This window comes from Pantherophis guttatus, chromosome 1 (assembly GCF_059756535.1).
Source record: "Pantherophis guttatus breed Tessera chromosome 1, ASM5975653v1, whole genome shotgun sequence".
Classification (NCBI taxonomy): Eukaryota; Metazoa; Chordata; class Lepidosauria; order Squamata; family Colubridae; genus Pantherophis; species Pantherophis guttatus.
Window position 1 is genome coordinate 332,223,103 of NC_142063.1, and position 13,959 is coordinate 332,237,061.

At 38.0% G+C, this 13,959-nt stretch overlaps 1 protein-coding gene across 12 annotated transcripts in view; it reads left to right on the plus strand.

The window, feature by feature from the left end:
* Window positions 1-574: 574 nt before the first annotated feature.
* The window catches only part of GTF2I (general transcription factor IIi), a 74,469-nt gene continuing 61,084 nt past the window's right edge, over window positions 575-13,959 (plus strand). For 9 of the 12 annotated variants that reach the window (XM_034420823.3, XM_087889393.1, XM_087889396.1 and 6 more), the window contains exons 1-3: window positions 575-1,292; window positions 8,237-8,279; window positions 13,500-13,609. In XM_034420823.3, the coding sequence (XP_034276714.1) occupies window positions 8,267-8,279; window positions 13,500-13,609 (123 nt within the window). In that variant the 5' untranslated portion in view covers window positions 575-1,292; window positions 8,237-8,266. The remainder of the gene's footprint in view (window positions 1,293-8,236; window positions 8,280-13,499; window positions 13,610-13,959) is intronic. The other 3 variants (XM_087889435.1, XM_087889436.1, XM_087889406.1) reach the window with 2 other exon arrangements.

Below are 13,959 nucleotides of genomic sequence, written 5' to 3' on the forward strand. Positions count from 1 at the left end.
CAGAGAACTGCAGTACAATTGCAGTTGTAACATTTTCAAGGGGCGACTTCTCCCAAGTGTAAGGCAAACGATCATTCCAAAAAACTAAATATAGTAGGTCTAAATTCCGTCCAGTCCCAATGACCTTGAGAGAAAAATACTGTACTTGGGCAGGTTTTTTTTTTCCTCAAAATGCTTGGATCTATTTTCATTTTCCCGTAAATCGACGATAGCCAGAGATGGGGGCAAAACACTACTGTGGCGGCCCTTGCCGTTTTTATTAAGAGCAACTCTATAATCAGCGACGGGGAAAAGGTGATCCTGCCCGTCCTCAGAATCCATGGAGGACGTGGAAGGAAGGACCTCCTTTCTGAGGCCTTCCTCTCCCTTGCCAAATCTCCGGCCTCTGCAGCAGATTCCCTCATTGTTCAGCGAGAAGCGGGTGGGACACGTATGTATATGTCTCTCTCTATAGGCGCGCCAGTCTGCCAGGTCCTTCACCTCACAAACAAGGTGTGCAAAGAGTGTGTGGTGTGTGTTCATTCGTTGGCCATCCCGCAAAGGTTTTTTAAAACGCCTCAGGAGCCCCATCCCCGCTCCTTTCCTTGCACCCGCGCCTTTCTGACGGGAGAGCGCTCTTCCCGTGGGAAGAAGCTGCAAAGGCTTTAGCAGGTCCACTCGGCTGCCTGGGCTACAGACGTCTTTTCCCCAGCCAAGGTTGTCTCTTCCCCCGCCACCTCCTCCTTCCCCCCCCCGCCCCCCCGCAGCCACTTCAAGCTATGCACAGCCATGTTTTTCCCACCCTCCCACTCCTCATTGACTCTCTGGTCCTGAAGAAAAGAGGCCAGCGTAGCCTTTCCAAGCACGGCCCGCGCGCGCTGGGCTTTCTGGGAGTGGTAGTCCTCCCTTTCCCTCCCCGCCGCTCGGAGGGGCTCCGGCAGAACTACGTTGCCCGAAGTAACCCCGCGGAGAAGACGCATGCGCAGAGGCGGGTTGGAGGAGCAGGAGAGGGGAAAAAAAAAAAAGACCACCCTCGCCCTATTCAGCCTCCTCCTCCCCCCTCCCCCCACCTTCTGCTCGGTTCTGGGTTCAGGGTGAGCCGTTGAGCTGAGGCCCGCGCGCCGCCCGAGACTTGAGGATCGAAGAGGCGAAGAAGCAAGCCAAGCGCGGGAGAGCCGAGTCGGCCAACCCCCGGGAGCTTCAGCCGAGCGGCCTGCATTGTTTTTTTCGCGAGGGTGGAAGCGCGGAGGGACGGGGACGGGCTACTCCCCCCTTCCTCCTCCTCCCCCCCTCCCGCGACTCCGGAGCGACGAGTGAGTGGGGGAGGGGAAGAGTTCGGGAGGGGGGGGCGAGGAAGGGGGGCCTCGGGGAACGAGCGGCTTCTTTCTCCTCCTCGCGCTCCCCCTCCTCACCCCCACATGGAGGGGCGAGCGGGGGGGGGAGTGAAGGGGAACTTCCTCAGACATTTTTCCGTAGGCGCGTGAAGGGGGGAGGCGAAAGGGCCCCTCCCTCGCGCGGTTGACGGGGAGGGGGGGGCGCGTGCGAGGAACTTAATTGGCTCTTTTACCTCACAACGGGCTCCGTGGAGGTGGGGGGGACACACACACAATTCATTTTAATTCATTTCTGTCTAATGATCGCTATCATCATCCTGATCTTTCCCCTTCTTGGGAGTTTTCTTTTTTCCTTCCCACACTTCTGCCTATTTCGGTGGGGAAAGGCTTGCTCCGCTTTATTTTATTTTATTTTTTTAAAAAAAATCTTCTCTCCTTCCTCCCAACCCCCCCACAAAAGCCCCTTCCTGGGAAACGAATGTCCTTGTTTGCTTTTCGTGCCGATTTTTCTTACCTTAAAAAAAGAGGCGATCTGAGGATTTTTCATGGTTCCCCACCACGGTGACTGTAGGTGTTTAGTTGGCCCTCTCAACCCTTTTCCCTTTTTCATTTGATCGCTTTTGAGAGAGTGGGGAAAGGTATATTCCTTATTAGAAAGGCAACCCATTTCTCCTTTTTTTTCACTAAAAAGGTGGTAAGCGCATTTTTAAAAAAAAAAAAATTATAGATTTAATGTTTCCCTCATACTTCTTACTAGCTATATTTTCCATTGAGCAGATTCATTTTCAAAGTCTGGGATAGTATTATTATGGTAAGCATATAATGTTTTTTTATACTGTTACGGACTTTATAAAAACAGTATGATGATTTTAAAAAAAAATTATATGCCTTTTAATCCTGTTTGCTACTCTACGAATTTTTCTGCCCAAAGAGAGGGATCCATACTGTTAAGTAAATTAATTAAACAAAATTAACTTTCCTCCCACTGATGCTGCTTGTTGTTCAGGAAGGGGAATGTTTTGAAAACATTTAAACATAAAAGTTTCAACTCCTGTCTTTTCTGGAAAAATAGCATAACACATGCAAGGATTTCAAACAGCAGTAAGCTTTTCTTTCTGAAAAGTTGGGGGTAGAGATAAAGATAAATTATTTGTATTAGTGCTAATAATTAATATAAATTATTCAGAAACTGCCCCCTTGGAAAGGAGTTAAGGTAAACTGTCAGAAAAATTGACGAGGAGCTCCCCCAATGGCCTAGTGATTGTAATTGATAATATTGCATTTGCATCAAAATGTAGCTGCCTTACTGGAAGCAAGCAAGCACAATTAGGACTATTATAACTATTGAAGTTCCCTCTGGAAAATCAAGGGATCCCCTGAAAAACGTGCTGGAAAAATTATTCTATTTTTCTTTCACAAACCTAAGTTCCTGTTAATAAGGGGTAAACTTACTTATTTTTTTTAAGTTTATATTCCACCTCTATTATGTCTATAAATAACTCAAGACAGCAAATATACACAGTACTCTTTCCTTCTATTTTTCCCACAACAATCCTGTGAAAGTGAATTGGGCTGAGAGAGAGTGGCTGGCCCAAAGTCAGCTTTCATGGCTAAGATGGGACTAGAGCTCAACAGTCTGGTTTCTAGCCTGATGCCTTAATCAGTAGACTGAACTCTTTCTATATGGAAAAAGAGATGTATCTTGAGCAGTTGGGTAAAAAAATCTTGAGGTGAAATGGAGGCAAGAGCATTTACTTTTTCTCATTCTTTTTATCTCCATGTCCACTTTCCTTATTGTAGCAGAATTTTTGTGACCAATTTGGTTGAGGGGCCATCTCTTAGTATTATGCTATTTTTACTATCATCAGCAACATTGAAGCCTTGGGCTTTTTGCCGAAGGGGCAGGGAGACATTTTTAATGAGTTTTCTTCAAACTCTTCTTCCCTTGTCCAGAGGAGGCTTCTTCAGCCAACTTTCCGAAGGGAAGTTAAAACACCTATTTTGAGAAAGGGCAATGAAGCATTTTCATTTCAGATAAAACAGGGAGGTATTTGTAACCATTTACCATGAATGGTTGTTTAGTGGTTGGTCGTTTATTATTTTCTTTTTAAAACTGACTGAAAAAATATTTGAATATGAACATCTTCCACATATATTTTTTCCCAAGACAAGAGGAAAAGAACAAATCTGCAACCTTTATTTCCCTGTGTATTTGTGTTTCTTCTTCACATGGTTATTTTACAGTGGCCAAATGAAAGCCTCTTTCCCATCTTGTTTCCTTTCTCAATAGTAGAGGCGACCCATTCAATTTTTGTAATCATCTTGGTTTTTAAATGTAAGAGTTTTAGTGTATTTTAAACAACAATTACCAATTTTGGGTATGAATGAATCATAAATGTGGGCCCTTATAACCTTCTTTGGTCGTGTAGTTCAGAAAGCAGAAAACTAAATAAATAATTAAATAGGAATAATTTATATCCCCCCTCAGTTGTCCATATTCTCTTTTTTCTACTGTCTTCCCTTTACATTGTTTTTCTTAATATGGAAAGCTTTTTCCCATATATGTAGGATGGAAAGAGATGAGTAATATGATTCTCCTTTTCTCTGTTCCTAGAAGTCAATTCTTTAAAAATTTGTCAGTTTATTGGCAGAAAGTGGTAATGTAAATAAATACAGGCATAGTTTCATAGACACTACCTTAGTATATAGATAACAGCCTATAAATAATCATTCAGAAATAAGTTTCATTTTCCACATATATTATTCCCAATTCTCTAAATAGCTTTGTAGTTGCCCTTAACCTATTTCCAATTTGGGAGATTCATGTACATCTTTGTTTCTGTTTCCTTTTTATGGTCTTTGAGTCGAACCTTTCGTGTTTTTTTCCCTTGGCTGTGCATTTGATTAGGAATTATATAATATCAGAATGGGCCTTTCCACCTAGCTTTCCTCCAGTCCTCAAATGTTTTAATGAATCATGGTACAGGTAGTCCTCGACTTAAAACAGTTCACTTAGTGACCATTCAAAGTTACAACGGCACTGAAAAAAGTGACTTACGAACATTTTTCATACTTACGACCATTGCAGCATCCCCATGGTCACATGATTTACATTTGGATACTTGACAACTGATTTACGTTTATGACGGTTGCAGTGTCCCGGGGTCATGTGATCAATTTTTGCAACCTTCTGACAAGCAAAGTCTGGGGAAACCAGATTTACTTAAATCGTGTTACTAATTTAACAACTACAGTTTTTCACTTAACAAATGTGGCAAGAAAAAGTATAAAATGGGGCAAAATTCACTTAACAAATTTCTCTCTTAGCAACATAACTTCTAGGCTCAATTGTGGTCTTAAATTAGGATTACCTGTATATCTTTTCCCTTTATTGCTTTAATTAGGAAAGGCCTCTGAATGAAACCTTTGCTACCCCACCACAATTTATGCCAGTTTATATAAATATTGTTGCCTAAATTTTCATTCCTGCTTCTATGATAACTTCTGTTTTCTGCTGGCACCATTTTGCTTTTCTCTTCAGAAGTCCAATTACTGCTGCTTGTTTGTGTATGATCTTGATCTTTTTATGCTGAAATTTTAGAGCTAATCACACTTCCCTCATTTCCCTTTCATTTTTCTCCAAACCTCAGCTCTGCAGATAAAGGAGTATTACTGCTGGTGGTGTTTGACTTTGTGCTTCTCCAAATTAATGCTGTTAATGGGAAATGACTTACTTTAAACACAGCTGATCTTCCTTTTTTACCTTGCCAGAAGTACAAGGGATGAGCAGTACTAATTTGTTTTTGTTCTGATCCTTGGTTCTTCTCTTTCTTTCTCTCCCTTTCCTCTATCTGGTTGAAGATAAACCTTTGAATTTTGTCATGATCCCCTCCCACCCACCTAACATCAATGAAAGCAGTATGCTGTGAATAAACATTTATTTTTGTTATGTTAGGGAACACATATAGGTTAGTTAGAGCAGGGTTTTTTTAAAAGAAAAAACTCTTCTGAAGAATGCACTTGACTAATTGGGTTTTATCCTTTATTTTTTCTGTTTTTTCTGTAGCCCTTGATACTTTTAATACATGTTATTTAAATGCTTCAGTGCTCTAAATCCAAATAGAGAAGGGGCATTCCAAATTGTTTTTTGTTCAACTGGAATGGAGCATAGATTTTGCTATTAGAAGATCAGATAAGTTTTGAGGTTTTCTATTTACCTTCAGGATTCTGAAATAAGTTTCTGGACATCTGGCCCTTTATCTTTTTCCTTTAAACCTGAGAACTTTATTCATTCCACAAACTGTTTAAATATTGATGTGCCCCAAATCCTTGGGCTGAAAGCCAGTTTAGTATACTGCTTAAGGTATCAGGCTAAGACTGAGTTTTAGTCCTGCCTTAGGCACAAAGCTAGTTGGGTGACCTTGTGCCACTCATTCTTGCAGTCGTTGGAAGGAGGCAATGACAAACCACTTCTGAAAAACCTCGCCAAGAAAACTGAGTGAGTAGTTCAGGCAGTCTTCAGCAGTCAAAGACTGATTCAAAGGCACGCACAAACAGACATGCATACACACAAAAATTCTTGAACGAGATATGCAAAATATGTTTTTCTTCACCAAAATATGTTGCATACTTTTCAACTGAATGCTATTTTACCTGGGGCAAAAGATAAGACATTTTTCATAGTCTATCCAAGACCATGTTTTCTCTTTATTTTATGCATTTAATTCAACTTCAGTGCTGGCCAAATCCAAGACAATTTTGGGTGGCTCACAATATAAAAATAATACAAATAGAACAAAATAAATAGAAAGACACTAATAAAAATAAGTTGGCAATCTGGACTAATATCCAAATGTATGTAGCATGTGACAAACACAACTAACAAAGAAGTTCTATCCTCTCTACTCTGAGGTATTGGTAGAACAGCCAGATCTTTAAGACCTTCTAGAATACCGTCAGGGTGAGAGCTGCCCAGATTTCCAACTAATTCAAATATTAGCCATATTTTAGTATGTTTTGTTATGTAGGGTTTTTATTTGTTGCATTTGCATCATGCATTTTGATAAAGGTACATGAAAATTTGTCAGATGAAAGAACTTTAATAGATATTTTAATATGTCACACTAAAATTTTCCAGACACTATTAAAATTTTAATTGCCTGTTCTTTTTTAAAAAAATCACTTTACAGTTTGCAACACTTTATTTTGAAATGTATTTTTAACATTGGCTAATTGAGATTAAATGGATTACTCTTCATAGAGGTCCTTCCCTATACAAATGTGGTAGAGCAAGTTACATTTCTAGCCTTAATAATGTTAATTTTCAGGCCAGTCTTGGCAAAAATATGGCTGAAGTTTCAAGGTCCTAAAGGTATAAGTTGCTAAGTCCTTACATGAGATTCTAATTGGATTCTTCAATTCCCTTCTAGAGCTTTTCTTAGAGGGGAACATTTTACCTTACTCAGTTGAGTGGCTGGGAAAGATTAATTTTACCTTTTGTTTACTTAACTGTAGAGGCTAGACTACTATTATTGGACCTAACACATAGTATAGTGAATTAGCAAGACTTACTGTTAGATTACATTTATATCATATCTTTCCTCTGAGAGCTCAAGGCAGTATACATTCTGGGCGTCCCCCCCTCCCCCCCCCAAAAAATAGCCAGTCTATTCTTAAGTCAACTAGGAACTTGAACATGGGACTGTGTAATCCTCATTGAAACCATAAACTACCACATATTGATGTATTGATGTCATCTGAACTATTTAGTAAGTCTTTTTCCTTCAAATATATGTTGCCTATTTTTGAAACATCCTTTGTCGATACTGAAGCCTTCAAATATAGTACGTACAATTATTTAAAATCAAACAACAAAAGCGGGAAGTAGAATTATGTATGCATATATTTCACTGTATTTATAACTGTCCCAATTGGAAAGACTTTTCACTTTGTAATGTTAGAGATGCTTAGCATTAAAAGAGCAATCATAAGCATATTTACTTAGAAACAAATCTCATTATATTTAGAGGCTGCAGTCCTAGCCATAAGTTTTGTTAGTAAAGATAATTAAATTAAGTGGGATATCTGAGTAATGATGCATGAGATTAAGAAGTAAATGCAATAAATAGGAAGGCATATTTGTTTTCAAACATGTTTATTACATTAACAGGATGACAGGATCCTTATTCTATGCAGCAATATATACTATTAGGCTATTTGTATGGTCTAGCACTCATAACACTTCACATTAAGAATTACATTGCCTAGCCCAGTGGTCCCCAAACTTTCAGTTCACCATTATTCAGATTGTTTATGGACTCCAAATATTTTCAGGTAGTCCTTGTTTTACGACTGTTTAATAGTTTGAAGTTAAGATAACCTTGGAAAAAGTGACTTACAATCCATCCTTGAATTTATGACGATCCCTACGAACATATGAGCACAATTGGGGTACTTGGAAACAGGCTTACATTTAGCATCTTGCAGAATCTTGTGGTCATGTGATGGGGATTTGTGATTTTCCTAGCTGGTATATGACAAAGTCATTTTTGGGGAAGCCAGATTCATTTAACAACTCTGATAGAAATGGTAATAAAATTGGGTCTAGTCTTGTAATGATTTGCTTAATGACTGCATTTCTTAATAACTGAAATTCCGGTTCCAATTGTGGTTGCAAGTGGAGGGTTACCTGTATTATATGAAACTAATTTCATAAATGCTACCTTAATCAAAAAATACTATGAATAATATTATCGACCCCTTGGATAGTTCCATCAAACCTTGGGAATTGATGTTGATCACTTTGGGGGACCCAGAACTAACCCCTCCCCCCAATCTAGAAAAGTCATAGAACAATACTTTTCAAACTTGCCTTGTGTACAAAATACCACTTTTCAGATACAATTTTTTTTTTGTTATTTCAGGTTCCATTTTATTTGTGCAGAATTCTTATAATGCAGAGAATAGGTATGAACATAAAAACTGAACTTTTATTAGCTTTTGAAAATAAGGAGTGTTTGAAATGTATTTGAATGGTAATAGCTTGGGTTGGTAGTTGGGCTGTTGGTCTAAGCTCCGAGCTTGGCAATTCGGTTGCAAACGTTTTGTTACCATTTGAGGAGACATCATCAGTGGGCTTTGAATTGTGCTCATCTGTCCTAACACTGGCCTTTAAATATCTTTTTATGTGATGCAAATTAGTGTAGGTGTTGCTAAACAAACAATAGTCACACTAATGTGCATCAATAAAAAGGTATTTAAAGGTGTTCTGACAGATGAGCACAATTCAAAGTGCACTGACTATGTCGCCTCGAATGGTGATGAAACGTTTGCAACCAAATTGCCAAGCTCACAGGTCAGACCAACAACATATAATGAGTGTTTCTAAAAATGGTATATGGATGGGGATATCAATATATATTGATGTGCATTTGTGGATGAAAGATGGCAAATCTGCTTTTTATTGGTACTGCCTTAAAAACCTTCATGATTATGAATCTTAGAATCTTATAGAAAGAAATAGATAATACTGTCAATGTTACTGCTTTGAGCATGATAACGGAGTATGTAGCGCTTCGGATTTAATCTGGAAGAATGATTTAGAGTGTAACATACTATAGAACTAGATAAATGGCAAAAACTTTGGGATAGAAATTACAAATGGACAATGGCTACTACATATAAGAAAAATCTTTATAAAATCTTTTACAGGTGGCATTTGCCACTGGCAAGGTTAGCAAAAATGTTTAACAACATGTCCCACAAATATTGGAAATGTAATCAGACTCCAGGTACCTATTATCATATGTGGTGGACATGTATGCAAGCAAGAAAATATTGGACGAAAATACACACGACTGGAAAAGATGATTAAGCAGCATATAGATTTAAAGCCAGAAATATTTTTGTTAGATATAATACCAGAAAGTTATGATAAAGGGACTATATACTTAATGCTACATGTATCGACAGCAGCGAGAATAGTATTTGCACAATATTGGAAAAATGAGAACACCTCACCAGATGAAAATATAATTTGGAAAATACTGAACTGTGCAGAGATGGATAGATTGACATTGAAAATAAAAGATAAAGGAGATGCATTCAACGTGGAATAGGTTTTATCAATGGTTAGGGATAAGAAGTAAAAATTAGATGAAAAAAGATCATTGTTATGTGTAAGTAAAATATGAACATTTATAACAATATGATCATAAATAAGCTAATATAAATATGGTTATAATTATTACTTGTATTATCATTATCACTATCAGTATGTCTGTTACTTTTTTTCCATTATTTTGTAAAATGGAATGCCCGGACAATACACTGTCTTCAAAATATTTATATATAAATACGGTAAAAAAATTGACTTAAAAAAAAAGGAATGTAACAGGGTGGGAATGCAGTATCTATCTGCGACTTATTAAACCAACTCTTATTTTTTTCCAGGAAAATAACATGGGTACATTAATAAATCACAGACAGGTATTACATTTGTCCTGCTTCATGTTCTGAAGTATTTTGAACTGAATCCAAAGTATTGTGCAGACTCTAATTTTGTTTACAGGTAGTCCTCGACTTATGACCGTAATTGAGCCTAAATTACAGTTGTAAGTCATGCCAGTAATTAAACAGGCTGTCGTGACCGATATGATTTTATGATTTTTTTTGTGCCAGCTGTTAAGTGAATCAGCATGTTTGTTATGCAAATCTATGGTCATTAAACAAAACTATTGTCCAAAATGGGCAGTTTTTGCTGGAAACCCGAAGTAAATGCCAGCTTCTAGTAAAAAAAAAAAAAAAGTAATAAATTGTGATTATTTGACCATGGGATTCCACAAATGGCCATAAATGCAGGATGGTTTCTGAGTGGCCAAAATAGGATTAGTTGAATCCAGGGGCTGGCTTCAGAATATAGAATCCAGGTCGTTAGTTGGAATTTTGAACAGTTGCTAAGTGATCACTCATAAGTCAAGGACTATCAGTACTTATTAGAATGATATCCTAACTTTTCTCCAAGTTCAGGGTGATTTATATGCAAACCTCCGTTTTACTCCCAGAGCAGCAATCTGATCAGAGAGGTCCAAAATTATCCAATGATTTTTTATGATTGATGGCGGATTTGAGCGTAGATCTCCCAAATCTTAATCTTAGTCCAGCACCTTAATACTACACTACATGGGCTCTTATCTAAAACAAAAGAAAAGAGGACAAAAAGGGAGGAAAGAATGGGAAATTGGTTTAGTAGTGCTAGATATATATTTTGTAAAATCGGGGAATAATATCCACTATAGGAGCCTTCTGCAAAAAAGGTGGATTGTGTTGATGCCATCACAAGGGTGTATTCTTGACTTAACAACCAAGGTTTGTCTTTACTGGAGTAGGGCAATACAGTAATCAAAATCTTCAAAAAAACCACAGTGCAATCACATTGTGAATGGGTTGTTTGTGTTTTATATCTACACTTCAATGTAACTATATAGCAAGGATGCTAAATCATAGTGTGAACATTATGCCCTTGGTTTTGATGGCCTGTTAAAAGAAAAATAGTGAAGATACTTTGTGTTTGACTTGTTTATTTATTTGTTTACACACATTTATACTCTACTAAGATGTCTTCAAAGAGAAAGAATCTTGAGTCAACTGAAGGAAATAGCAGGAAGCAAAGGAAAGCCATCAGTTTCAGTTTTAAGACGACGATCATCAAAGCTTATGATGCCAGGAAAAAGGTGAATACTATAGTACGAGAAGAAGGCCTGGCCCATTCCACCATCCCACTATTGAAAGATAAGAAAAGGATGTCCAGGAATGAAAGAAGTTATAATAAAAGAGTGAAAAGGCCTGATTCACAAAACAGAAAAACTTGCTATATTTTGGATCAAAGATCAGATACAAAAGAGGATGCTGATTGACCATCTTATTATTCAGGCTAAGACACAAAGAAATGAGGTGAGTGCACCAAAACGTTCATTGCCAGCCATGGTTTCAGTGAAGATTTTAATTACCACAACATACACAAGAGGTGAAGCTGCAAGCACTGATGAAGAAGCTGCCAAATATTTTTTGGATGATCTTGATGATAACATAGGGAATTATTTTCCTGAACAGATATTCTACATGGGTGGAAGAAAATGGCAAAGCGGACCTATATGCACAAAGAGGCCAATGCAACGTCCAGATGTAAAGCAGTTAAGGATAGAGTAGCCTTTCTGTTAGGCAGAAATGTCACCGGATTCAAGCTGAAGCATTTCTGATCAAGAAATCATATAACTCCCATTGTTCAAAAGTAAGCATATGCTGCCTATCGATCTAGTTGGAAAGTGAGTGATCCATGTCCGTTTCAAGGATTAGTTTATAAATTACTTTATAGATCAAGTAAAATACTGCTTACAAAAGAAAATTCCCTTTAAAATTCTGTTCCTTGACAATGCTCCTGAGCATCTCCCACATCTTGATGACCTCCAGCCAGTTTATCTACCAAAAAACACAATCCCTCTCCACAATCCCTATGGATCAAGGAGCCATCCTGATATTCCAGGCATAACTATATATGTGTAATATTTGCCAAAGCCATAGTTACAATGGAAGATTATAGGGTAACATTACATGAATTTTGGAAAGGCTATGCTATCCTCCATTGTATGAGAAATGTCAAAGTAGCATGGCAGGATGTTAATGTGAAACGCGTGCGACATATTTGGATATAATGTTTTAAAACATTTTGCTGTTCTTGTAAATAATTTTGAAGGATTTGACCCAAATGAAAATAAAATGTCAACTCATAAAATTCTTTGATTTAGAGCCTGATACTGCATATGTGAAAAAAATAGTAGCCAACATTGAGGGAGAGCTTTCAAATGAAGGTTTAGTTGAATTGAAGGAAGAATTGGAAGCACAAAGTTTTGTGGAAGAAAGGAAGAAGAGGAATCCAAGATTGAATGGATTCCAAGATCCAAGACATCAACAAAATTTTATCAGAATTGGAAAGTATGGGTCTAAATTTAGAATGTTTTGGAAAGGTACATTGGGAAATGTATGAAATCTCAAAAGTGTAACCATGACATATAAAAAGAAAAAAAGGGCTAACTAAGCTTAATGGATTCTTTAAGAAAGTTACTCCTTCCTCAACTTTGCTTTCCTTCCCATCACTTTCCCCATCCACAGGACTAGAAGACCCAGCCAATCCTCAGCCATCAGCCATCATATCAGTGTATCTAATTTTTCCAAGGACAAAGAAAAATAGATAATTTATAGATAATTTAATGTTTGCTGGTACTGTAATTGTAAATTATTATGCCTAATTTTTTACTTAGATAATAAACCAACTTTTCAAACACAGTTTCCATTTAACCTTTTTTGTTTCTTTTTATTTAGGCTGCTTGTTAAAAATGATGCATTAAACCAAAGCTTAAAAGATATAACTTTTAAATTGTCATAATCACGTGCAAAGACTGAAAAATAATTATTAATACAGTGTATTTTTATGGCAAAAATGGTTAGAATGAAAGGAGTTGAATGTATATGTTACAACTGCTTCATGAAGGCTAAAAAAATTGAGCATGGAACGCTGAAGTAAAGTTGTGAGCTGAGTTGCATTCATGCCTAGGCTATCATGATATTCACTTAGCTACCATTTCACTTAGTGTTTGGAATGAACCTTGGTTGCTAAATAAGGAATGGGTGTAACATGAATTTCTAACAAATCTAATATCTTAGTGGAGTTTTTTTTGACCACAAAATCACTTTGGCTGTTCAGTGGTTGCTTTCAGCCAGGCTATCTGTGGTCTTAGAAGAAGAAGATGGGAGAACAACAAAGACGATAAAGGGGGGGAGGGCTTTAATTTTGCATCACCTTTTCTTTGTGCCATAATTGGTAGGCGTGGAATTGCCTGTTTTATAGTGGGTGGTAATCCTTTGTTCCAAATGTCTAATGAGAAAAATGGGGAAAGATTTGGAAAACAAGTGGCTCAACTGATAATTGTCCCTGCTCCAGTAAATTTATTGGGTGACTTTTAAGATTTTCATTAATAAACCGTAGCTCGTCTCCCAAATCATCTTCTGTAATGTGGTTCTCACTTTGTGTGTGTATGTGTGTGTGTGTGATTGTCTTATAGGAGGGTAAATAATTTCCTTCCATTCAGGTATAATTTTGACTCACAATACAGTTTTTTCTTCTCTTTGTAGCAAAAATGGCTCAAGCAGCAATGGCGGCAGCAGCAGCATCCAGCCATGATGAGGACTCGTCTGAAAGCAGAATGGTGGTTACCTTTCTCATGTCAGCCCTTGAGTCAATGGTAAGATACAGTATGAATCTGCTGCAGAGGTAGGTTTCAGCAGGTTCTGACCAGCTCTGGAGAACTGGTAGCGGAAATTTTGAGTAGTTCGGAGAACTGGTAGCAGAAATTTTGATTAGTTCAGAGAACCGGTATATACCACCTCTGACTGGCCCCGGCCCCATCTATTCTCTGCCTCCCAATTGATCGGGAGGAAATGGGGATTTTGCAGTATCCTTCCCCTGCCACACCCACCAAGCCATGCCACGCCCACCAAGCCACACCCACAGAACCGGTAGTAAAAAATTTGAAACCCACCACTGATCTGTACTGTGACTTTTCCCACAGAGCTTATATCTCCAGGGACTTTT